Here is a 24373-nt window from a genome sequence, read left to right on the forward strand (position 1 = left end):
CATTTTGTGAAGAACAGTGCATCTTCATAGCTGGTAGGGTCGGAAGTGACCCGAGCAGATCATCAAGTCTGACCCCCTGCCATGGCAGAAAAGAGTACTGGGGTCATACGACCCTGGCAAGGTGTCTATCTAGCCTCCTTTTGAAGAGCCCCGGGGTAGGAGCGAGCACCACTTCCCTTGGAAGTTGGTTCCAGATCCTAGCTGTCCTGACTGTGAAGTAGTGCCTCCTGATATCTAGCTTGTATCTACTCTCCATCAACTTATAGCCATTATTCCTTGTTACTCCCAGTAGTGCTTGGGGGAACAGGGACTCTCCCATTGCCTGCTGGTCCCCCTTGGCCAGTTTACAGATGGCCACCAGATCCCCTCTCAGCCTTCTCTTGTGGAGGCTGAACAGGTCCAGGTCTTGTAGCCTCTCCTCGTAGGGCCTGCCCTGCTGCCCCCTGATCACACTAGTGGCCCTCCTCTGGACCCTCTTGATGCTGTCCTCATCCTGCCTGAAGTGCGGCACCCAGAACTGGACGCAGTACTCCAGCTGTGGCCTGACCGGTGTCGCATAGAGGGGGAGGATCACCTCCTTGGACCTGCTTGAGCTGCATCTGTGGATGCATGACAAGGTGTGGTTAGCCTTCCTGACTGCGTCCCCACATTGGCGGCCCATGTACATCTTGGAGTCTATAATGACTCCAAGATCCTTTTCTGCCTCTGTGCTGACGAGAGAGGAGTTCCCCAGCCTGTAGGTATGCTGCTGGTTCTTTCTCCCCAGGTGCAGTACTCTGCACTTGTCAGTATTGAATCCCTTCTTATTCTCATCCGCCTACCCCTGTAACCTGTCCAGATCCAATTGCAGCCTTCTAGCATGCCCATTTCTCCCCACATCTTGGTGACATCTGTGAATTTGAACAAGGAGTTTTTCACCCCCTCGTCCAAGTCGCTGATGATGTTGAACAGCGCGGGCCTGAGGACTGAGCCCTGGGGGACCCCACTGCCCGCATCCCTCCATGTGTGGAGGAAGATAAAAAGGAAGGATCAAAACACAAGTTAGGAGAAGAAAAAAACCAAGGAAGCAGTCTAAGGCAGCCTTAAAGCAACGTCCTGAGAAAACCCTAGAAAGAAAAAGCTGTTTGGGCTAATTGTTAGCTGAAAGGGGCTGAAATTTTGACCAGATAACCTACCTCTGGTGGTTTAATTTGTCCTGCATTCAGGGGAAGGGAAATTTGAACACTGTAAATAAACCTGACTGCATCAGAGAAGCACTTGACACTGACAACAATTTCTCCCCACAGCTGACCTACAGGATCATGACTTGTGGTTTGCTGTCTGGGTCCTAAATGGTAAGCACTATCAATATAGCTGGCTGTTGCATGGGAACACGTAGAGGGAGGTAGAGTGTGCTGGCTTCCTGGTGTTTTAATGGATTATTTCTATCTCTTGTATTAGCTGGCCATAAATTTGCATTCAATTACCTTAGCCAAGGGATTACACTTTTAATGTCTCTGACAACCTGCTGGAGAGGGTCACTGGACAAGAATAAATATGCTAAAAAATCTGGATAGGCATCTAGGGGGATTTGCAAAAGTGCCTATGGGAGTTAGGTGTTTTTGTAAAATCCCACTGCGGCCTGTCAACATCTCCAAGTCCATAAATGACTTGTAAGAATGGGCCATTGCCCACTGATCCTACTCTTTTCATTCTGCTTAATGTAAACTGAAAATCAGAAAATTGATGCAACAGTCCCTCCAGTTGCATCTTCTGAGACTTCACATCAGAGCTGGTATCCGCCAAGATACAGAGCTTATCGCTACCGCTTCGTGTTCAGCAAGGGGGACTGGTATAGAGAAACACGATTCCTTTCTTAGCACTAGGAATGAGTCCCATGCCTCTGCACACTCCCAAGCATTACAGCTAAGTACATTCAAAAAGCCTGCAGCTGAATCAATTCAAACTAGGCAGCTTCCTCTAAGCTGTGTAGGTTGAACCAATAACCAACTGAGCTGACATTCAGGTTTCAATTGGGAAAGGCAGGGGGAGGTCTGCACTGACCCAGGCCAGAAGGTGGGGAGCACATCTCCTAAACTGCTGGCCATGGCCAGCCCGGCCAAGTGTCCCCAGCCCCCTGCTGTCCCCCCACAGGGGGTTCAGGAGCCCCTGTCCAGGCGCTGGCCCACCTTGGGGGAGCCTCCCCCTCAGGAAGTTCCCCCAGCCTGCGTTCCCCAGCTCAGACAGCCCTGGGGAGCCTGATTGCTTCAGCTGCTGCCGCAGGAGCAAGGGAGAAGAAGTCCTCCCGGCCAGGTGCCTGCCACTGCAACCTAGCATGGGGGCACTGGGGAGCCCCTGCTGCAGGGGTTCCTCCCACCCCAGCCCTGGACAGCCCCAGGAGTGGAGGGGAATTCTTCCCAACCCCAGCCCTCTGCCTGAGCTGCTGGAGTCTCAGGGACAGTCCAGACAGCAAAGGGAAGTTCCTCTGCTCCCCTGTATTAATTTTGCCTCTGACTCACAGCAACTAAGACAAAATAGCCTGTGGAGGAGCAGGAGAATTTCCCTCTGTTCCCTCAAGCTGCCCGAGTCTTGCAGGGGCCAAGGCAAGGCTCTACAGCAAGGTTTGGGAGGGGAAGATTCCCCTCAGCTCCTAGGGCTGCCCCAGGCTGGGGGACCCTGGGCTGGGGTGGGGAGAAGCCCCCCCAAGGTGGGGGCTCCCCAGTGCCCCAGTGCTGGGCTGCATGGGCAGGCACCAGCCACGAGGACTGTTTCTCCTTCCCTTCTGTGGTAGCCACTAAAGCAATCACCAGCTGGGAGGGGAGGGAGAAGGCTGCCAAGGTCTGAAAAGCCCACATCACAGGGGCTTTCCCTCCTCCCATGTGCTGTGAAGACCCTGGCTAGGGGATTCCCTGCCCCCACCCCCATCCCTATGGGCTGACAGACACAGGCAGGAAGAAGCCAAACAGCAAAGCGGCGAGGCAGTCTCTGCTCCACTGGAGCAGGCAGAATAGACTAGGGCTGCAAAGCATGCTGGGATGCTGGGGGACTGTGAGTTAACTTGAACCGGGAAGGGGTCTGGGACAGAAGTTCCATAAACTGGTTTGACCTAAATCAGTTAAGTCTGATACTACATCCAACCAGATTTATCTTAAACCAGTTTTGGTCATTTGAAAGCAATTTATGTGCACTGAATTTCTGTCCTGTTACAGGTTTAAACTAGTTTCTGATCACTTAAACCAGTTTATGTGTAACTTCTGTCCCTAGCCCACCAGTCTGGGGAGCCAGAGGGGAGTAGAACACGAATGTCCTTCTAGGCAGGCCATGAAACCAACCATCAGGTTTGAAAAACCTGATTCCTTCTCTTGCATTCATATTCCTTTCTACTGAAAACCATTCATCCTCTATGAGAAAACTAGTGAATCTACTGGGCCAAACCTAGCCTGAATTTCTAGCATGTAAGGCTTGGCAAAAGCCATTCAGTCAGTCATGGCTATTTCTCAGATTCTTAGACCCCTTGAAGTTCTGAATGGGCTGTTCTGTTTTCCTTATCTACAAAAGAAAATCAGCAATGTTATGTGTTTTGAAGTATTCACTAGATCTATGAGTTAATTAAGGTTCACAAGCCCACTTTCTGGCCTTTTATTGCTTGTCTACCTAAACCAGGCACAGCTTCTGGTTTCAGGGTGCAGTCAAGTGAAATTTCACTGACTTTGGGATTCATTTGCACCTGAAACGCAAAGCAGGTGTGAGTCAAGCCAGGGCTCTTACGGGTTTGTGCTATGTTGGTAAGAACCTAGGCGTCTTGAACCCCTGCTAAGAAAGAATGATATATGCTTCACACAGCTTTTGTTTTATCCTCCTCAGCTATGTGTCTATGCCATCAAACTGAATAGGAAATTGTGTTTTGAAACAAATCCATGAAAAGCTATACACAACAGCCTCCTACTGCCGCCTACCACTCAGGAGAGATGCGCCTACAACACTGTGCTCAGATCTGGATTCAAGTCTTAACTCTTCCAAAGTACAAGGAGGGATAGAAGTAGGGCTTTGGTTTGGGCTGAAAGGCAATGATCCTACAACCCAGTCTAACAAAGCACAGGGATCTGAGGTTGAGGCAGGGGACTCTTGATTTACTTATCTATGCCACATTCAGAATCAAAGAAAGAAAGATAAAATATAATATATAGATAGATACAATATAGCAAGATAGGGTAGCACTTGCATTTTGTAATATTTTATATCAATGCTACTAAGCCCCAAAAGCATAAAATTCTGTGAAAACAGAAATCAGTTATAGGAACTTTTGCTTTATTTTTAATGTATAAATTAAGTGCAAATTTCCAATTTCCTTTTTGTGGCTAGTCCCCTGGATTTGTCTGAATAAATATAAGGTTAAAGCAAATTTATTTTCATGTTTGGAATTTCTGAATTAGTATAAACCAATACTTCAAAGTAACAGAGCTCCTATAAAACCCAATCCCACTGAGACGCGGCAGTATATTTGGACAGCAAGTAGACGCTTTGTCATATTCCCATGTGGATACAAGTTTTTCTTTGGGAACATTTTCTTACTGGTTTTAGGAGGCATTTCCAAACCTAAGTATACACATACTGAAATTGTTTATATAATCCGCCCAAGCAGTAGATTTTATTTAACAACCCATTATTGCAAAGTTCATTGCTGGCTATCTAATCATTAAACCACAAAACACTGCATTCAACTAACATGCAGGATCTGACACAAAGCCACAAGAGCCAGAAATTTCAGAGTTAATGCTGAAACGCATTATTATCACATGCCACTCCGCCTATATATTTCAGCATATAAAATAGCATAAGCAGAACTCACTGGAGACCTCTGCAATAGCTGTACATAACTAGGCAAGTTTGGAGTGGTGTTCCAAGCTTAACTCTTTCCTCAATTTTGTATGTCAAGTTTCATTTTACCCTGTTTTCCCCCACCCCTCCCAGATCCTCAGCTATGGCTGAAGCATGCACAGAGGAATGGGTGGTCAGAGTTGGCTTACCATTCACATTTGAATTTACCGTTCCTGTTGCTGAAGGCTCTATGTGCCGGAGATCAGCTTGGCACAAGGACATCCCAGCTGTGTCCCCTGTCCCCTTCCCTCTGCTATGCAATCATCAGGGAAGAAGAGTGCTATACAAGCTCCTATGCTGTCTCCACACAGTTGGCTGGTCCCCCCTGACCTGGGGTAATTCTCAACAAGTTAATCAAACCTTCGTTATGCCCTATTTGCCATGGTGTGGTGTGAAGTGGCTGCATCACACATGAGGATCTAGCTCATAATTTTCCTTTTCAGGCTTAATCACCTGAGGTATGGAGCATGTTGTGGAAATGGTGTGAGTGCCTTGACTCTCACATCAGTGGGAAGTGAGGACTCTTGTCACCTTGGAGGAGTGGGTCCTTAACCTAGTTATCTTAAAAAAAAAAAAAAAAGCAGTCCAGTCACGTGGCAGGAGGTTTAAGAGTCCTTCAAACTTCACTGGCCAGAGCCTGATCCCAGTTGCAGTGATGTAAATATGCAGTAAATCCAGTCGGCTTAGCCAGATTTTGTACCACAGTAACTGAGATCAGGACTGGAACTGGCAGATGGAGGGACCCAACAATATTTAACCATGTTTGCTAAGCTCTGACGGCACACCAGTGGGGACTGCACATGCTAAAAAAAGTGTGACGATCCCTTTCTGTTTGTGGAGACTTTGGTACAAAACCAGCACTGGCTACATGATTCCATAATTCTACACACAATGAAAACACATCGGTGGTCTCATTCTAACACTGCGCGGGGGCCGTTTATTGTCTGTATCACAAAAACAGCATTCAGCCTGAAGCAAATTCTTTTATAAAGGCAAACCACACAAAATCCTTCCTTAAAATCTACTCCTTCCTCTAAGCCTATCAATGTTAATCCACCTCCTTCATAAGTGCTTTAACAGAGCCATTCATAAAAAAAACCATAACAGCAACACTCCGGTAGTCTTCCTCTGCTCAGGTAGAACCATCTCCCCATCCATTTAGTCTGTCTGTTTAGGCTCCATCTAAGCATGCATTTAGTTTTAAGCATGCATATAGTCTCATTCAAAATCAAACGGACTTCTCCCATGCTTAATGTTAGGCATATGCTTAAGTGCTTTCTTGAAGGGCTTAGCCCTACATGGTACTGAGCACACTCTCAGAACTTGATAAATAATAGCTGTTAATAAAGAACCAAAGGCCCTACTGTGGAGGGCTAAGGTAATCTGCACTTGCCTTCAATTCCATGTCCCCAAAATGGAAACTATGTTCTACACAGCTACTTTGCAATTATAGATCCAGTCCCTGCCCCAAAGACTTCATGCAAAAGGGCCTGACTGTGCAATCCCTTACTCACCCACAAACCCAGTGACTTCAATGGGATTAGTCCCACTGGTAAGGGTTACAGGAAGGGGCCTTCTATTTAAACATGATAACATGTAATGTGGTATCCATTTCTTCCCATATGAAATCCCCACACCACTAGAATAGCTGCCACAGTCAGAATCACTTTAGCCTCACCTGTGCTTGGAGTGACTCAGGAAAGTATTTTATTTTTTGTTGTTAAAATAAGAAAGAATCCTAGTCTGTAGGTCTAGGGCTAATGAACAACAACGAGCTAATGAATAACATTTTTGGGTAATATATGAATATTTCTGAGTGATGTGTAGGCGAAAGGAAACTTGGGAACCACTCAGTGCAGAAAACTGGAGCTTACAAAAGAAAGGCAGATAGACCTTTAGCTGTAACACCATGCCAGCTGCTGCTCTAATATATTTTCCTGCTGGGTTCCCAGAGCTGGACACAAGATGTATTAGAATATTTCATTGTCTAGAAGGTGGAAATTGATGTTGGATTTTTCAGTGCAAAGAAACATAATATTACAATCCTCGTCTTGATATAGCTGCTCTGGGAGTTGGAAATAAAAGCTGCTTGTTAACTTGTTGGCAATCCTAATGATTAAGTAAAAGAAAAACCCTGAAAAGCTCTTCTTCCAGCTAAGCAGTCAGTAAGAGGGCTTCCAGCAGGCATGGTCAACGTTTCTTGAGATACATGCTTCAAAAGGGAACCACAGAGAAATATACTAAGCAGGAACAAATACTGGTAGCCGGTTGCACTGATGTAGCACTGCACTTGCCATCAAATGCTCTCAAAGCACTTAACAAACATAATCCTTAACACCTGCTGAGGAGGGCTTAGTAGCAACAGTAAGATAATTTATAGAACAGGAAAGGAAACTGAGGTGCAGGACCAGTAAGTGACTTGCTCAGGGACACACACTGAGTGTGAGTCAGAGGCAGGGTTAGAATCTAGGATGTGTGACGTCCATCCCTAGCCCACAACCACAAACTCTTGTATAACCATACATTTCCTAAACCATCGACCCAGAACTACCAGGCACATTGCTGTTTAGACCTACTTTTGACGACACACCTATTCGTAATGTGCTTTCTTTATAAAACCAGTTAATGGAACTATTCGGTAACTAGGCACGTATATAGGCATATGCAGATAAGATCCTCCATACGGTACCTATTTCTGTCAGCATTTAACCAATAAAATAGGTAAGCTCCTCTGAAAAATATGATTAACCTGTCATGTAATACAAATAAACTGCCTTAAACCATAGCACCTAATCTCAGGCCCGCTCTAACACTGACTGTGTCTCTGGCTTAAAACTATTCTCAACCTCTTTGCATCACTTTTCCCAGTCTGTGAAATGGGAATAAAGGGTTCATAGCATGTTGTTGAGGAGGCATAAATATTGGAAGAACACTCTATAGAGGAACCATGCGAGGTATTTTCAATGCTAATAAAGTATTGCTTATTCTTTATTAATAATTGTTGCCCCCAAGTGACTGAAAGTTGGAAAAATCTTATTATTCACTCAGGCTGGGACTGTCAGAGGATTTTATAGCAATTCCACAATTCACTGCTATGGAGTTTCAATGGAAGTTGGGCTCCTTGCTGTCTTAGAAGAGCCCTTTCAAAGTTTCAGGCTCATGCCCATCTGCAAAGCCTTTACTCAGAGCAGGACCCTGCAATGTGCTGAGGACCCATTTCTCAGCAACACTGAGCTCCAGCTGAAGGCAACAAGCCCTGCAGGTGTTCAGTCACTCTGAAAAATCAGACCCGCACCTTGCAGCAACTTCCCTGAGAGCTGAGACTGCATCAGGACTTCAGGACTGGACCTGCAGCGTTCAATGCACTTGAGTCTCTTGTAGAATTAACTGCGAAGCCCTAATGACTCCCAGATTTCCTGGCTTTCTGGCAGCTCTTACGGTGCCACCAGAGGAAAGCAATTCAACTTTGCTAGTGCACGTCTGTGAACCACTACATTAAGGCTACATTTTTCAGCATAGCATGGGGCTGCCACACTCAACACCTTGGTTACCATGGGAAACCTTTCTATCGTTGCCACCGTATCACACAGGGAAGACCAAACCCAAATGTTCTATCTTGCCTGTGAAATCAAACAGATGTTTTTATGATCTTTGATGGAGCTGAGTTATGCATTTCTATCAGAGGAAGGGGAAAAAATGCAATGTTAAAAGCAGCTCAAATTTTTTTTTTTTTAAAACGGTTTGTGCCTTCTACCAAAGGAGAAAACAGGCGCCTTTATCTAGCATTAGCATTTATGTCTACTTGGTAACAAATGGTGACAATGGCAAACTTTCACCCCACATGCAATGAAACAAGGCAGCCTGTGTCCCCTCTCCATGTGCTGCACACATCAGCACTGTCCCGCTGCAGGAACACACGCAGGGACGTGGGAAGCGGACAGCTGTAACTGCGCACATTCTTCAAGCTGCCTTCCCTCAGTGTCTGCACAGGGAGCAGCAGCCGAAAAGAAAAAGAAAAATAAAGTCTGTGAGTCACCACCAGTTCACTAGGGACAGCGAACGTGGGAATAAAGACAGTACTTGATAAAAGAAGGGGTAGGATTTTTTTGCCTTTTTTTTTTTTTTTTTTTGAAAACCACTGCATGCTTGGCTTCCTAGTAAACAGAGTAGGAATCCGACTGACTTTCACAATGTGACCCAAGTTTACACATGGTTACTGTATGAATATAAATCCCGGTGAAAAAAAGTAGCTCGCTGCATTCAGCATGTTTCTCTTAACCTCCTAAATACTGACTGGTGTGAGTAAATTAGACTCACTCATCAGAAGTGGTTGCAAGACAGATTTTAGCAGAAAGAGGCTGGAGGTGTAAAACCCACATGCAGATCTTTAACCCCTAACATACCTCTGGAGTGTTCAGGGGGAATTTGAGCTTCATTCAACAGCAAAACTTCAGAATCAGACCAAGATTTAACTACTGGCACCTTTCTGCCCACCAGCCTCATAGGCTTTCAGGGAACGTTTGTCAGGCTTTCAGGGACCAGGTTTCAGTTCAGGTTGGGAAATAAAGCTTGATCCTGCCCCACTGGAGTCCACAGAGCTTTTGCCACTGATACTGATGAGACGCAGGATAAGGCCACTAGAAATCTATTGTAATACCTGGATCTTGGTTGGTTCCAGTCAGCACCCAAGCCCTGCAAAGTCCAGTGACCCTCAGGTCAAAGGTTCCAGTTGAATCCCACCCCTAATCCACAACCACGTTAAGGATGGTTTTGTTAGTAGCACTACAAGGGAGACCTGTCACCTGAGGCACTACGACCGAACCCTGAAGAACAGACTCTGGGGAAGTTTTTTGTGCCTCTTTGAATGCTTTTGTTCCTCAACCCCTCCAGACTTCAGCCTGCTGTGCAATAATCACCCACGCAGCTAGCCGCAAAGGTACAAGGTTATATTGTTAGTCCAGTGTGAGACCCACTTCCAAGGGGCCTTACATCCAGTTTATTGGGAGCTTTGCTTGAGTGAGAACTTCAGGATGGGGACCATGGAGAGTACCAAACCCACCCAGAGGGCTCCAGCCTAAGCAGGGCTCCCTCATCTGAGCTCCCACCTGGGGGGCAGGGGGGAGGTTACCTGGGCCCCCACCCTCATCAGAGCCACACAGGGGAGTCTTCACTGCCACCAGGGCTGAGTGGGGAGTTATCTGACCCTGCAACCCACATCAAAGCTCCCACCAGGGCACCGCTGAGGGGTTACCCAGGCCCCCTACCCTCATCAGAGCTGCAGGGTAGGGGGATCCTTGTTCCCACCATGGTACAGGGGGAACAACCCTAACCCTGAGTCTCCATCCCCATCAGAGCTCCCACCTGTATGCAGGTGGGGCGGGGGTGACCTGGACCTCCCCACTCTCATCAGAGCCACATGTGGAGGGGTCCCCACTCCCAACAGTATACAGGGGGGTTCCCCAGCCCCCCACCCCAATTAGAGCCACACAGGGGGTCCCCACTCCCACCAGTGTACAGGGGGGTTCCCCAGGATCAGAGCCACATGAGGGGGCAGGTGCTTGCACCAGGAGGCTGCTGGAGTATAGGATGGGGGGTGACCTGGGCCCCACATCTCAATCAGAGCCACATGGGAAGGGGGTCCCCACTCCCACCAGCGTACAGGGGGGTACCCAAGGATCAGAGCCACATGGGGGTACCCCACTCCCACCAGTGTACAGGGGGGTACCCCAGGATCAGAGCCACATGGAGGGTACCCCACTCCCACCAGCGTACAAGGGGGTACCCCAGGATCAGAGCCACATGGGAAGGGGGTCCCCACTCCCACCAGGTACAGAGGGGTTCCCCAGGATCAGAGCCACATGGAGGGTACCCCACTCCCACCAGCGTACAGGGGGGTACCCAAGGATCAGAGACACATGGGGGTACCCCACTCCCACCAGCGTACAGGGGGGTTCCCCAGGATCAGAGCCACATGGGAAGGGGGTCCCCACTCCCACCAGGTACAGGGGGGTTCCCCAGGATCAGAGCCACCCGGGAGGCAGGCGCTTGCACCAGGACGCTGCTGGGAGAGGGATGCGGGGCTGCCCCCCGCCCGCACCCGAGGGCTGCCCTGTGCCGCGGGGCCGGGGGCGCTACCTGGATGGCCCTCCTCTCGCAGGAGGGCCCGCTGCCCTGCACCACGCTGTCCAGCACGGCCACGAGGCCGGCGTCGGGCGCGGCCAGGCAGGAGCGGCGCGCGGCGCGGATGGCCGCGTCCACGTCGGCGAAGCGGAAGGCGCAGAGCGCGGCGGGCGCGCGGGGGCCGGGGCCGGCGCCGCGCTCGAAGACGGCGAAGAGGCGCTGGTCGGCGGCGTCGGGCGGCGGGAAGACGGACACGAGGCGGTTGTAGAGCTCGGCGCCGGCGCCGCACTGCAGCCCCAGCTGGATGTAGGACTCGGTGAGCTTCTTGGTCTCTCCGGGGCCGGCGGCGGCGGCGTCGGGCAGGCAGATGCGCGCCAGCAGGCTGTGCGCCTGGCTCTCCTTGTCGCCCGCGTTGGCCTCGCTGTTGAGCGCCAGGTAGGCGAAGCGCGCGCGGCGCAGGAAGGCGCGCACGAAGCCCAGCTTGTGGCGGGCCTTGGCGCTGAGCTTGATCTTGAGGATGTTGTCGTCGGACGGGTTGAGGTCGAAGGTGAAGAGCCGCGCCAGGTCCCCGCGCGCGTCCAGGGCGCGGATGGCGATCTCGGGCGTGTTCTCGAAGCGGTGGTCCTCCAGGCTGCGGTTGCGCGGGAAGAAGGGGCTGCCGAAGCCCGTGTAGGTGGCGCCCACCAGCAGGCGCGTGTCGCCGGGCGCGCCGCCGGGCAGCACCAGCCCCACGGTGGAGGCGTTGGGGTGGTTGGCCGCCACGTTGAGCATGCTGGGGAACACGGTCACCGGCTCGGCCGACGGCACGGCGGACGGGGCGTTGGCGGCGTGGGGCGGGAAGCGCACGGCCACGGCCGAGATGTTGGCCATGCTGCGCAGCTGGCACGAGCCCTGGTAGACGGAGCCGCACACCACCACGATGCCCTGCGCCGCGTCGGGCTGCAGGATCTTGTTGTAGTTGGGCGTGGGCACCCGCGCGTGCTCGCACGACGCCTGCGGCAGCTGCGGGGCATGGCACAGCGGGTTGTCGGGCACGGGGCCCACCTGCTCCTCCGCCTCCAGCGTCAGGTTGGGCCCCGCCAGCTGGTACAGCCGGTTCACGGCCGCCACGTACACCCGCCGGCCCGGCCCGTCCAGCGCGAAGTTGTTGGTGGGGGTGGGCGACGGGAACTTGCGCTGCACCTCCAGCCCCGCGCCCGCCCGCAGCGCCAGCGCCAGCACCACCGCCCGCAGCAGCAGCAGCAGCAGCAGCGGCGGCGGCGTCCGAGGGAGCGCCCGCCCCGCCATGCCGCCGCGCCGGGCATGGAGAGGGCACCCGCTGCCTGCGGAGCCGGCGCTGCCTTTGTGGCGAGCCCGCCCGCGCCTCTGGACCGCCCCGACAGGCGGGATGGGATGGGGCTCGGCGGCGCGGAGGCAGGCGGCACCCTCCCCCCGTGACAGCTCCCGCCCCCCTCCTTCCCTTCCCTTCCCTTCCCCTTCCCTTCCCTTCCCTTCATGTCTCGCTTTGCTTCAGGGGAAGGTTTCTTTCCCCCCCGCATTGCTTTCAGCGCTACGAGGAGACCTCTCCCCGCTCCTCCCTCAGACTAGCCGCCCTCACAGCCCTCCCCCCTGCTCGGACGGACTAGAAATAGCCCCCTTTCCTTCGGGTCTAAGCAGGAGAAGACTGACAGACCCTCGCAGGCGATGTCGAGACTGGCTACCGCCTGCGCCCGGCTCGTAGCTGGCCGTCCTAAGGGACAGCCCGGGTGTCCTCTGTTGACGCAAAAACCTTTAGGTCCTCTATTTTTCTGTTCTGGTGGGGGCCACCTACACGGGGTTGAGCAGCCCCTTCTTCGAGAGAAAAACGGAGGGCATAAAGGCACCGGGTTTTGTATCAATAGGGGATGGAGTAGCAGAAAACCGGAATGTCCTCTGGGATGGCCACCCTAGCCCCCCCCGGAAAAAGAGAGTGGGAGAGGAGTGGGTGATGGTGACGGGGGCAGGAAGAGATGAAGGGGCCGGGTACGCCCAGCGTGGAAGGGGTGACACTGGGTTGCTGGCACAGCCCTTGCCCGGCTGCTTTCTAGTCCTTGTGGGGAGAGCCTGGTGCAGCAGTGAAAGGGTCTGAGTCGCCTGGGGACTTCCCCGTGCCTGCCCTCAGCCGGGAGGGGACCTGGGGGGGACAGTGGAGGCTCTTGTCCAAGTTCCCAGGGGAGGGTTCAGAAGCGGGGGCTTCTCCTCGCAGCTCCCAGCTCTGATCTGTGCTGAGGGGACGTGGTGGGCAGCGACCAGGGTGAGGCATCACCCCCTTGAGGGCTCCTCCTGTGCCTCCTCTCTCAGGACTTGCCTACAATGGAAAGTTACTGCAGGGAGAGTGAAGGGTGAGGGGTGTAAAATCCGTGTACAAGTCTAAACCCCGCATGGATACTTTTATTCTGGTAAAAGCCTTTTTTTTCTGGGGTAGCTTAGGTCATTCCAAAAGGGTCAAAGCCTAATTCTGGAAAAAGAGTGTGAGAGGCTATGGCTACATGACTGGCATGGCAGGGAACCTGGGGGCAAAAAGCCCAGAGGGAACTGCCTTAATGCAGCTGTGCTCCAATGAACAGCTGTGGCTGGAAGAAATTGCACTGCCCTGGGAAGAAACTGCCCCGGCTTGGAACCAAGGCAAAAAAAATCCTTGGTTCAGGGCAAACTGACCTCAGTTTTAGGGAGTTGCATCAAGTGGCTGCAGCGTTTTTCCTCAGAGCATCTGGGGTTTTCCAGGCTACCTTGTTCATGTGGCTGCAGCCAGAGTGGCCACTTGAGGGGGTTTTCCCTGTATAAGCATATTGGTTTAACAATATCAGGATACCAGCATATCATTGCAATACTTTAGTCAGTGGGCCCCAGTTGGTGGCTTGTGGGCTCTGAGTTGTCCACAAGACCTTCTGATGTTACTTGCGGCCACAGCTGGGACTGAGGTTGCCCAAGGGAGCCCGCAGCATGTTACTTGCTCAGTGGTGCTGTCCATGAGCCAGCAGAGCCAGGGTGGGAAAGTTGTCAGGCTTTCCCATGAACATAAGCCTTTACAGACAGAGTGGCATGCTATGGTGATACATACATTATAATTGCTGGACATTTGCATTAATCCATCAGTAGGAGCAATGGGACGGCTCACACCTCAGGGTTAGTATATTAGGCTATCTGCAGATCCGTGTGGATTTCAGTGACTCCTGGATCATATTTCTGAAGCTTTCTTTGCAGCCATACCAAAATGAGACTGGCTCTGATTTAATGACAAAATTTAAATTTCAAATGTAAATGAAAGCTGAGATTCTGGAGGGCAAAACGCTTTTATGCTGTATTGGCTGAGTTTGAGTTTTGGTGTTCAGCTTCCGTTCCACTTCAGTCCTGGGTCTTTCTGCTGAGACTGTCAATACCAGGAGTGGTTTGATGTGTGATGTGAACGCTCGCATGCTGGGAAATAACCCAAGGCCCACTATACTCATTTCGTGTAATCTGCATTGGCAGTGAGGGCTTTGTCCCCAGTGTAGGAGGAGACCGAAGGGGTAGGAGCTTTTGCCGAGATTTCTCTCTAGTTGCTCCATTAGGGAACGGGAAAAAAGTTAACCTGAATCTGGCTATTCAGTCTCACCTCTATGGGCTGGAGCACTGTAATGCCAGTCCAGCACATTGTCTGCCCATTCCCCTTGGTGGATTTACTGACCCGCTGAGCACTTTCTGTAGTGTTAGGGGAAGGAATCCTCTGTCCCCAGCTCTGCAATTTCATTGCAAATGTCACAATGTGGTATTTGCTGTGTTTCTTAAAGCCTTCACTCCTGGAGTCATGTGAATCCATGCAACTCTCTGGTTTCTCCTTTTAAGAAGAGGGATGGTTTTAATTGTCATGATTTAGTTTAAAAAACGCAAGTGTAGCGAAACGGTTCCAAAACCAAAGGACAAATAAAAGGAACCCTAAGGGTATTATGAGGGTGCCTCCCTTCATTATGGAAGATGTGAGCCACATGAGAAGGGACATTGCCATGCACAAATAATGGGGGTGGGGTGAGGTGAGGGATGCAATTAAGTCACATTTCTGATCACTAGACATAGAGATGATCTATAAGCTAGCGTGGAAAGGCTCTGTATACTGCGTTCAATTCCCTGAGCCTTTCTTTAGCCTGGACTGTTCTCATGTTACTTGAGTTATTTTCATTCATACAAAACCTATCAGTTAGGCTGATGAGGATTCTGGATGACTCGTTTTCTGGATAGAAAAATCCTCTGTTGTTGTCTAATCTCATTTCTACACCTGCCAGCTCTCTTCACCTCCTTCCTGTCCTTTTCTCCCTCTTCAGAGCTCTAATTAATACATAACTGCAATGGCCATGCCATGCCCACTGAAAAATGTGCATTGAATTAAATACGATGCTTTCCTGCTATCGAACATATTGTCTCTACTAATCACATCCCTAATGGATAGAGTTATTGGCTGTTTTTTAAATTTAGAACACCAACACTGTTTGACTTTTTTTTTACTTTAACTTTTCCATTTTTAAATACAATTGTGACTTTAGCCACCCAGAAATAAACCCATGTTATAACTATAATGATACACATTTTAGCACTGTTCAATCTAGAGCTTCCGAGGGCTTTATCCATGTCAAAGGTAAGGACAAACAAACAATTCACAGCAAGTTACAAGGGAACAGGAACTTACTGCACATCAGCTGCCCCATGGTACCATTTGTTTGTCCACTCTTACCCCACGATAAGTGGAAGCTAATCTACAGGAATTTAGCCCTGAGAGCTAAGGTGCTGCAATTTAGCTTTCATTTATTTCATGGCAAGAGCAGGCACATTAACAGTTACCCATGTGATAAGTCCCTATGCCCTTTTAATTGACTATATTTTGTTTGTTTGCCCACACCCAGCATAATTAAGCTGTGACTGTGAGCCAGCTAAGCCTCAATATCCCTGTTTTCACAGAACTGATGCACAGAGATCCACATTTTCAAGAATGGCGAGTTATTTAAATAACTCCATTTCAGGGACCACAGCCTCTTAAACTATTCACAATAAAGACTGTATACTGCTGCCCGTCTCTGTAGTAGCTGTGCTTCTTCTAAGCAAAATCAGTCTTTGAGGGTGTCTCAGATGGGGTACCCAAAACATGAGGCACCCAAATTTACTAGTCATTTCTGAAAACGCAAGCCAAAGGGTGTAAGCAAATTAGTGGCTTCCCAAATGAAGACAGTCACTGGCCTCATCAGTAAGAGAACCGGGGAGTCCTGACTACCATTTCCTGTTCTGACCACTAATCAAGGCTGATAGTTAGAGCCAAAATATTTGTGGCAGTGTGAAATTTATCTGCTAAATATTTTATTTTTGTTGTTGTTAGGAAACAATCCCTTGATAAGCTGCTTTGAGCGTAATGTTTTCTAGAAATGGATTTTTCCCCTATTATTATCTGTTGAGTTAGAAGCCCTAGCGAATCTTTTAGGATAATGCTGCTAATAGAGGTAATAGAGGTTTTTAAATCTCTAATACTCAGAGCTTACCATTATTTTTTATTCAGGAAGGAAGAAAGGCCTAAAAAAATACACGCCTCCCACTAAGAACAATTGCCCCCTGCCAAAATCCTTTCCTGTTTGACTCTTATGCAGGTTTAAAGATAACAGCTTTTTAGACATCTCTGTGGGGGAGAGGGTTGTGTGTATAGGAACACAAAAACACTTTAATTATTAATAAATATATTTACACAAGAACAATTTCCCTTTGGGGGAAACACGAGTTACTCATGAAATTACTCAGGTTATATTGCCGCAACACTGTCAAAAAAACCAGGATCTAATCTCTTTACTATGCAGACTAGAAACATCCATTTATTTTCTTGTTTTTTCTCTGCATGGAAGGCATAAAGTATTTTGCAGATACAAAAGGAGAGTTCACCATCACACATTGGTAATGGACTGGTTTGATTCAGCAGACCCAAATAAATAACTTGCCGTGTGACAATTTGGAAGGGAGAAAGGGGCTGGTTTCTAGATATAACAGATCATTGAATGTGACAGTGTCCCACTGCATAGGATTGAGTTAGCTCTCTGGCACTGAGGGTTGTCTGCCTGTCTGTCTCTCTCATTCTGTCTCCTGTAGAATATTAAGAGAGAGAAATTCTACAAGGCTCTTTAGCTCAGTAATTGAGCACCTGAAAGCAGGAAAATCTATTTTTTGATTATTATACAGACTGTATCTGGGAAGGGTTGGCAATTTCCCAAGCCTGATTCAAGTGTTGCCTGGTTTATATATGGGAGGGGGAGAGGGAGACAGAGGTGTTGTGAGCAGATCTGTTTGACACTCAGTGTATTCTTCCTGGGAGAACTGGGGGTTATGCAAATCTGTCCTTTTGGCTCAGTGTACATCTCTCTTTTGGTCTGCCAGGCTTGAACAAACTCACGGCAGAAGTTTGTCAAGATCTCCAAGTAACTTCATGAAGTTGGTTCAAATTCTGCGATGGGAAGGTAAGAGCTCCACTCTCCTCAGTTCTCGAAGGGGTTGGGGAGAAGCAGGCACCATATTGGATGGTGTCGTTAGGTTGGCCCCCCAAGCAAGCCTCTCACCATTTCCCTTTCCCAGTGGACGTATACAGACTAGCATGGAAAGCATCTTTGAACTGGCTAAGGCAACTCCTATAACTCCCTTGCTCCATATCTACAGGTGATAGGGGTAGAAAGGGTTTATGGACAATAGGAGAAGAGTGAAGGGAAGGTGTAGATCAGTAAGGATAAAGGGGGATGCATCAAGAGAAAGAATCATGGACCTAAAAAGAGTTATGTCAAAAATAGCCATGATCACTGGGCTTATTTGCTACTTCCTGGTCTTCTCTCCTTTGTCTTTGTCCAGTTAGAACATTAGCACTTTGCAGCTGCTACTCTGTCATCATACAGCACATCTCCGTGAAGTGCCTGCCTAGTGCACTTGAGGGCACTCAGGAATAACAGCGAGATTGTAGATAGACTGATTGATTAGCAACCCTTTAGGAAATTTTTGGACGACTGTGGACTGCGTTTCTAGTTTATTATTATTAATTTGTATTGCGGTCGCAGTATACAGTGAAGCCAGGCAGATTTCATGTGGTTATGATTATTACTGATGATTTAGATAGCCCCAGCAGCGTGCAAGGTGCTTAGCAAAGAGATTAAGACAGGGTGCGTTTCTCACAGATCTTCCAAGCTGAACAGATCTACAGGCCTGTCTGGGGCTTTGTTGCAAACACCTCACACAGCTGTGGCCGTGGGGCTGGAGGAGTCACGTATGAACAGTGTGGTTCCGATGGCATTGAGCTGCAGGCCCGAAGCATTTCTCCTAACAAGGTGGTGATTTATTGAGGCCTGAGGAGTCCTCTGAGTGGAATCATGTTTTTTCCTCCGTTGTCTTCGTTTTCACAGACGAGCCTTTCCCAGTGCAATCCGGACTGTCACATACTGTCTCATGCAGGTTTAACCTTGTCACCAGCATGCATCAAGCTGACACTTGCTGTGAAAGATTCAGCTGCTGCATGGATCCCACACTGCTAGCATACACGTATTTTTTCCCAGGTTAATGATGGTTTTAGTACTGATGAAGATTTGCTGCTCAGTTAACAGCGATGCGATTCCCTATATCTGGCATTTCCAGAAGTAGTATCGCGATGTAATGCAAAAGCCTCTCATAGGCTTTTATAATGCTTTGTGTGACTAGTTGGATATGGGGGAGGAGTGGTTTGGAGCTCAGGAGAGATGGGTTCCATCTCCCAGTCTACTACGGGCTTCCTCTGTGACCCTTGGCATGTTGTAAGTCGTTAATACCTCATTTCATCACCTGTGAAAGTTCCTCCTCCACCCCTCTTGTGTGTCTTATCTAGTCAAGATTGTAAGCTCTTTTCCTCAGGGCCCGTTTCTTAGTACATGCAAGTGCAGCACAGTGGGAGTCTAGTTTTTCTCTCGGGTCTGCTAAGCCTCTATCAGTTAGGTACCTGGAGGTTTCAGACAACTTCAGTACTACTACAAATAAAGCCCCAGGTGTAAGGAGGATCAGGATCCAATCTCAGCTTCTGGGGAAGCTGAGACACGCAAGATACATCTGTACCACTGCTGCAGTGGTCTTGGGACCACTCTACCCCACTGCTCCCGCTGTGCACGTGCCAGATTTGGAGGTGAAGTGATGTGACAGGGGGCTGTCAAATGGCTGTTCTAATCATTGGCCTGCCCACTTGTCTAGGTCAGTCTGCCCACCTGCCTTGCCTGCCACACCTTTAATGCCACCGAAATAGAGGTTTACATGGTAGGAGGCTGCCCATTTACTGCCTGATGCCAAGGGCATAATACATGGCTCTGAACCTTCCCTTATACTGTATCCTATGCCTCACAGATAGCATTGCTATTTGGTTCCAGCCCCATGATGGACCTCCTTCTATGCCCACCTGGTGTTCGGACCCAAACCGGATTGCTCCTTCTCAGGCGGTCTACTCCACCCTCATTCTGGGCTGCAAAGCTCCCTACACCCTTCTCCCTCTTGGCAGCAGCCCCCCACTGGGCCCTTTGGCCATGCAGGCCCTGGCCTCACCTCTAGTCCAGTCTGAACCCCAGGCCCCTGGCTCTGTGCATCCCTTGCAGTGGGAGCTCTGCCCCTTTGACCGTTCTGGTCCTGGCCCCAGCATCAACTAATCGAAGGTTTCTCCAGTCAGGTTAATGAGCCACTCACCCTCTCTCACATACAGGTCTGCCTTCTCGGGCCCCTCCAAACTCAGCTCACTCAGTCTCTAAGGCTGGCCTATGCACAGTCCTTCAGGCCTGCCCATGCAAATCCTACTCTCTGCAGCCTTCTCACACACCCTCTTACTGGGCTCACTACTCCATCACTTCACTGGGGCTCTCAGCCTTATGCCCCTTGGGTCACAGGCCTGATGACATGCCTGGACCCTTTGCCTGTCCCCTCTACAGGGGCTGAGGCTATACAGTGCCCCATACTTGCCTTTCACTGGGGAGGCACTGGTGTGGCATTTCCTGGGGACCAACCTGCCACAGGCAGCCCCACCACACCATCCTACCCTAGCAGGATGTCATTTTAGGTAATTCCCCAGGACCAGAAACCTCCTCCAGCCCCATAGTTCCTACTCTTAACCACCAGATTTTCTGGGCACAGCAGCTCCAGCCAGGCAATGTCATCTCACTGACTCCCTGCAACAACTTCCCACTCAGCTCTCAGAGCCTGGGTTTATATTGAGGCTGCTCAGCACCATCCTCCAATCCAGGAGCCTTCCCATGATCATGTGACTGCCTCATTAAGCTGCATCACATCTGCCGACTGGTTCACAACCTGTTCAAACCTCTTAAAGGTGACAAAGCCTCTCTAGGGTGTTCAGCACCCTGTCTCCTACATGCTTGAAAGCAGCCATGAGTACTGCTAGGGTGGCTTCACTGTCTTGTTTCCAGGTTAGATGCATGGGGAGCAGGAGCAGGAGCAGATGGATGGGGTGTGCTGCAAAGTGGCTCTTGACATTGCTGTGTCTATTGGCGACACGTACGGGGTGCATGCAGGTGCATGTGCACCCCTTGTGATTGGCTGTGTACCCCCTGGAAGCGTCAGCCACAAAACCGGAAGTGCTGGTGGAAGTGCACTTCCAGTTTTGACACTGGTGGTTTCGGGCTCAGTGATCAGCCACTGTGGGACCCCCACCCCATCCGGTTGGCAATCGGCCGCAGGGGGACTCCCCCATCAGCGATCTGGTGTCCCCCCAGACTTGGGAGGCACCGGTTGCCTATGGCTGTGGCAACACAAAAGAACTACCTACAGAGGCTAATGACTTCCCAAAGGTTACATGTGGGTCAGTGGCAGAGCTGGGAATAGATGGCTGTTATGGAGGTTTAAAGCGAACAGCTAACAGGATGTGACATTTCTATTGCCAATATTGTTTCTGAGTGGTGGTAGTAAACTGGCCATATCCCTTTACTCTGGCATGAGATTTGCTTGGTAGTAGACACGTGGCGGCAGAAAATATTTACCTTACCTGTTTGCCAAATGTGGCTTCCATTGGCTCAGCATTTTTAAAGATTAGGACTGTGATTCGGGCAATTCTGGGGCATTACTCAGAATGAGGGGTGCATTATTTGTTAGCTCACTGGCAGTTAACCTGCCTTCCATGGTGCTCAGCAGTTGTCCCCTCAGAGGTCCAGGAGGAAGCGGACATGTAATTCGAAACAGAAGATAGCACACATCAAGCCCTGGTTGGTCCTGAGCAGCTCATATGTTGAAAAGTGCGTGGTCTGATTTGGGAAAATGTGCCACTATTGTTCACAGTGTGGGAGCACCACTGCTAACAGGGAATTCAAACAGTGGGTATTGCTAATGTAGCAAGGCTTCAGGGAATAGAGGTGTCTTAACGTATTGACTAAACTGGTTGACCAAGAGCCTGAACAAGAGCATGAAATTGCTAGCAGCGGCGGGGGGCCTTAAGGCTATCACCCATCCTACCACTCCGTCACACCAGCATCCACAGCTGTAGGGAACTCTCTTCCAACTCCTGTTTGATTGATACCATTTTATAGTCCCGCCATGGAAATAACCCTGCAAGGTACAAGGCAGTACGTAGTCAGACTTTGTTGTTCTGGGCCTGAACTCAGACCACCCTACTTTTGACTTCAGTCCTGTAATGAAAGATGGCTGGATTTGGCCCTTTGTCAAGGAAACAAATGCAGTCAACGGCAGTGCTTTCCAAACAGAAACACAAAGCAGAGGCCACACTAATTCAAGTCAGGTGAAACAAAACATGGGAACTGAAAATTACTCTGATTTTTTCTTAGGATCCATTGATCAGTCTCAGAGGTACCACAAAAAGCAAAACCTGTGAACAGCATCAAGTGGCCCTGATCCTGCCACCTTTATCCATACAGAATCCTCCACTCAAGGCAAAAGGATTTTTTTTCTTCATTAAATTGTGCAGAATCACACCCATATGCTTTACAATATGCTGACTTCCCAATGCTTTCAGTGGAGGCAAGGAGACAGAGTACTGGCAAAAGTTAACCAATAATGAGATAGGAAAGGGTGAAAACTTCCTAAACTACAATTGCTTTCAATTATAGGAAATAGCTAATGCCAAAATATGTCATCAGGTTTTGATAGACTGCATTCTTAACTATATTACCAAAGCTAGTTGTGTTAAAGGCAGCGAAACCCAGACAGAGATCAAACCCCCTGCTGCCCCCACTGTCCTATGTAATAACTTGGTTTTAAGAATATTTGCTGTTGCTATCAGTGTTGCTTTCCTGATGTCAAATAACTCATTTGACTTACCTGGCTTTCTTCATTACATTCTCCTGCATTGCAGAGGGATTTGCTTTCCATTTCATTAGTGAGCATTCATTAAGCCCTCTGAAAGTTAAAGTGTTAAACATGATTAATTATTCATTACTATTAACACTTGCTTTAGGCTTCTTCATCCCAACATAAGCATTCTGATTCAAGGCATATTACCTTTTAAAATGCAGCTGACTGCTTTGCAGGCCTGATTCAGCCAGGTGCTAAGCATGTGTGTGAGTTTAAGTACCTGAGTGTTCCCTCTGTGATATCCTGGTGAACTGAGGCCTTTGGAACAAATGCTGCCCATAGACATGTCCATGCCTCTGCTGTTGAAGTCAAGGGCAGGCAGAATTTGGGCATGGCAAAAGGAAAGCCCCTTTATTTTCATTGCACATTCAGTGTATTATTTCCAGCATCTTCTCCAGCAGGTCTGAGTTGCTCAAAAGTCCCTGTTGTTTGATTATGAGGTAAAGGGTCATCCCTTTTTAGAGCATGTTATTATTATGCTTTCATTATAAATGTATGTTGCTTACATTATTTTTACTAGGGAACCTGAAATGTTTTCATTCCTAGTCTTGAGAGACTCTGCTATCTGCAATTTCAAGATAAATCCTTGACCTTTTGAGTCCAGGCAGCATGTGTTTTACATTCCCTCTAATAGCTGTCTCACATTAGAATGTCATTTGTGGGGTGTCATCAAGTGTTGCATATTTTTGGACAGATTTTAACAGTTTGATTTTGTTCTTGACATCTCCTCAGTGACCCAAATTTTAGGAATCAGTTCTCAAAACTGATGTGTCTATGTTTTTCCCACATACATCCAATCAACATGTGCATTACTCTGAAAGGGAGAGCATAAAGTAAAAAGACACATGTTTAAAAAATACCCAATGAAACCTTCACCTGTTTGGTCAACAGCACATTAGATTTTAAAATAGAAAGGGAGTCAGGAGAAAAAACTGTCAGGGAGTTTAAGTCACCAAATAAGGTTTTATGTGTGTGAGCGTGTCCATATGTACTCACGCCTTACACACAGCTGAGCATAATGACAGTGTTTAAAAATACTAAAGGAAAATATACATACATATAAATAAAGGATGTACAAAACTTAATAGTGACAGACACACTGACTGATTTTTCTCCCTTTCAGTTAAAGCAACTTTTTCTTCAGACATAAATATTCCCCGGTGGTATTTGCTGTCAAAATATTGCAACCTTCTGCTAGTGCTAGTGCATGGGAACTGAAAATTGAATCTAAAAAAAGGGGGGAATTGACCAACCTACTTAGACTGGCAAAAGGGCATGAAGTGCAGAAGGGAAACAAAAAGCAACCGCCCAGTACAGTGAGTGGTAAAAGCAATTAGACGGAGCAGGATTGGGGATGGAAGCATCCCTTCTCAGGCTACTGAGCCACCTTGTTCTCAGTCTTTTATGGTTAGCTCATCATTACTTCATTTGTAAATGCCTAGTGCCCCAGTCACCCTAAACGTTGTATGGGGATGGAAGCAAGAGTGTATGTCAGAGGTTATATTATGAAAATACAATTTTCACAGGGTGGCTCAGACGATATGTAATGAAATATGGAGCCTTTTGCCTCCATGTCAATGATTCTAGCGCAGCACAGACTGCGAAGAGACCAAAATGTTTTAGCACCTATCAGCAGTTCAGTGGCTTATGAGAAATTAGTTGGCAGCCTTAGGTCATTTCCCAGTGGAGAAGTGTCAACACCATCACAGCCATTCCAGTTGGCATAAATTAGGACCCTTGCTGGCAGTTGCTAGGGGACCAAAACTGCATGAACCCTGGAGAGGAGGGTTTTCTATAACCTGGAGTCTGACCCAGTACATCTTCCTGATCTTATCTCGCCTCTGTTCTTCTGTGCTTGGTACTCTATCACACCAAACGTGCTTGTTCAGCCTCGTCTCAGAGCAGACTCCTGGCCTACGAAGTGGCAGGATAGTTTTACCTTTTGATCTCTGTTCTTCTTCTCAACTTTGTCAGTTTAAACCCGGGTTAAAAAACTCACCTCTCAGGTCTTAATCATTTACTGACACATCAATTAGACAGCCTCTTTCATGTTAGTCTTGTTTAATGGTGT

At 48.6% G+C, this 24373-nt stretch overlaps 1 protein-coding gene across 1 annotated transcript in view; it reads right to left on the bottom strand.

The window, feature by feature from the left end:
* PLXND1 (plexin D1) overlaps window positions 1-12306 on the bottom strand; it is a 120079-nt gene extending 107773 nt beyond the window's left edge. The window contains exon 1 of the mRNA XM_014605516.3: window positions 10993-12306. Coding sequence (XP_014461002.2) covers window positions 10993-12264 — 1272 coding nt within the window. The 5' untranslated portion in view covers window positions 12265-12306. The remainder of the gene's footprint in view (window positions 1-10992) is intronic.
* Between the last annotated feature and the right edge of the window lie 12067 nt (window positions 12307-24373).

The sequence above is a fragment of the Alligator mississippiensis genome, chromosome 12, assembly GCF_030867095.1.
Source record: "Alligator mississippiensis isolate rAllMis1 chromosome 12, rAllMis1, whole genome shotgun sequence".
Taxonomy (NCBI): domain Eukaryota; kingdom Metazoa; phylum Chordata; order Crocodylia; family Alligatoridae; genus Alligator; species Alligator mississippiensis.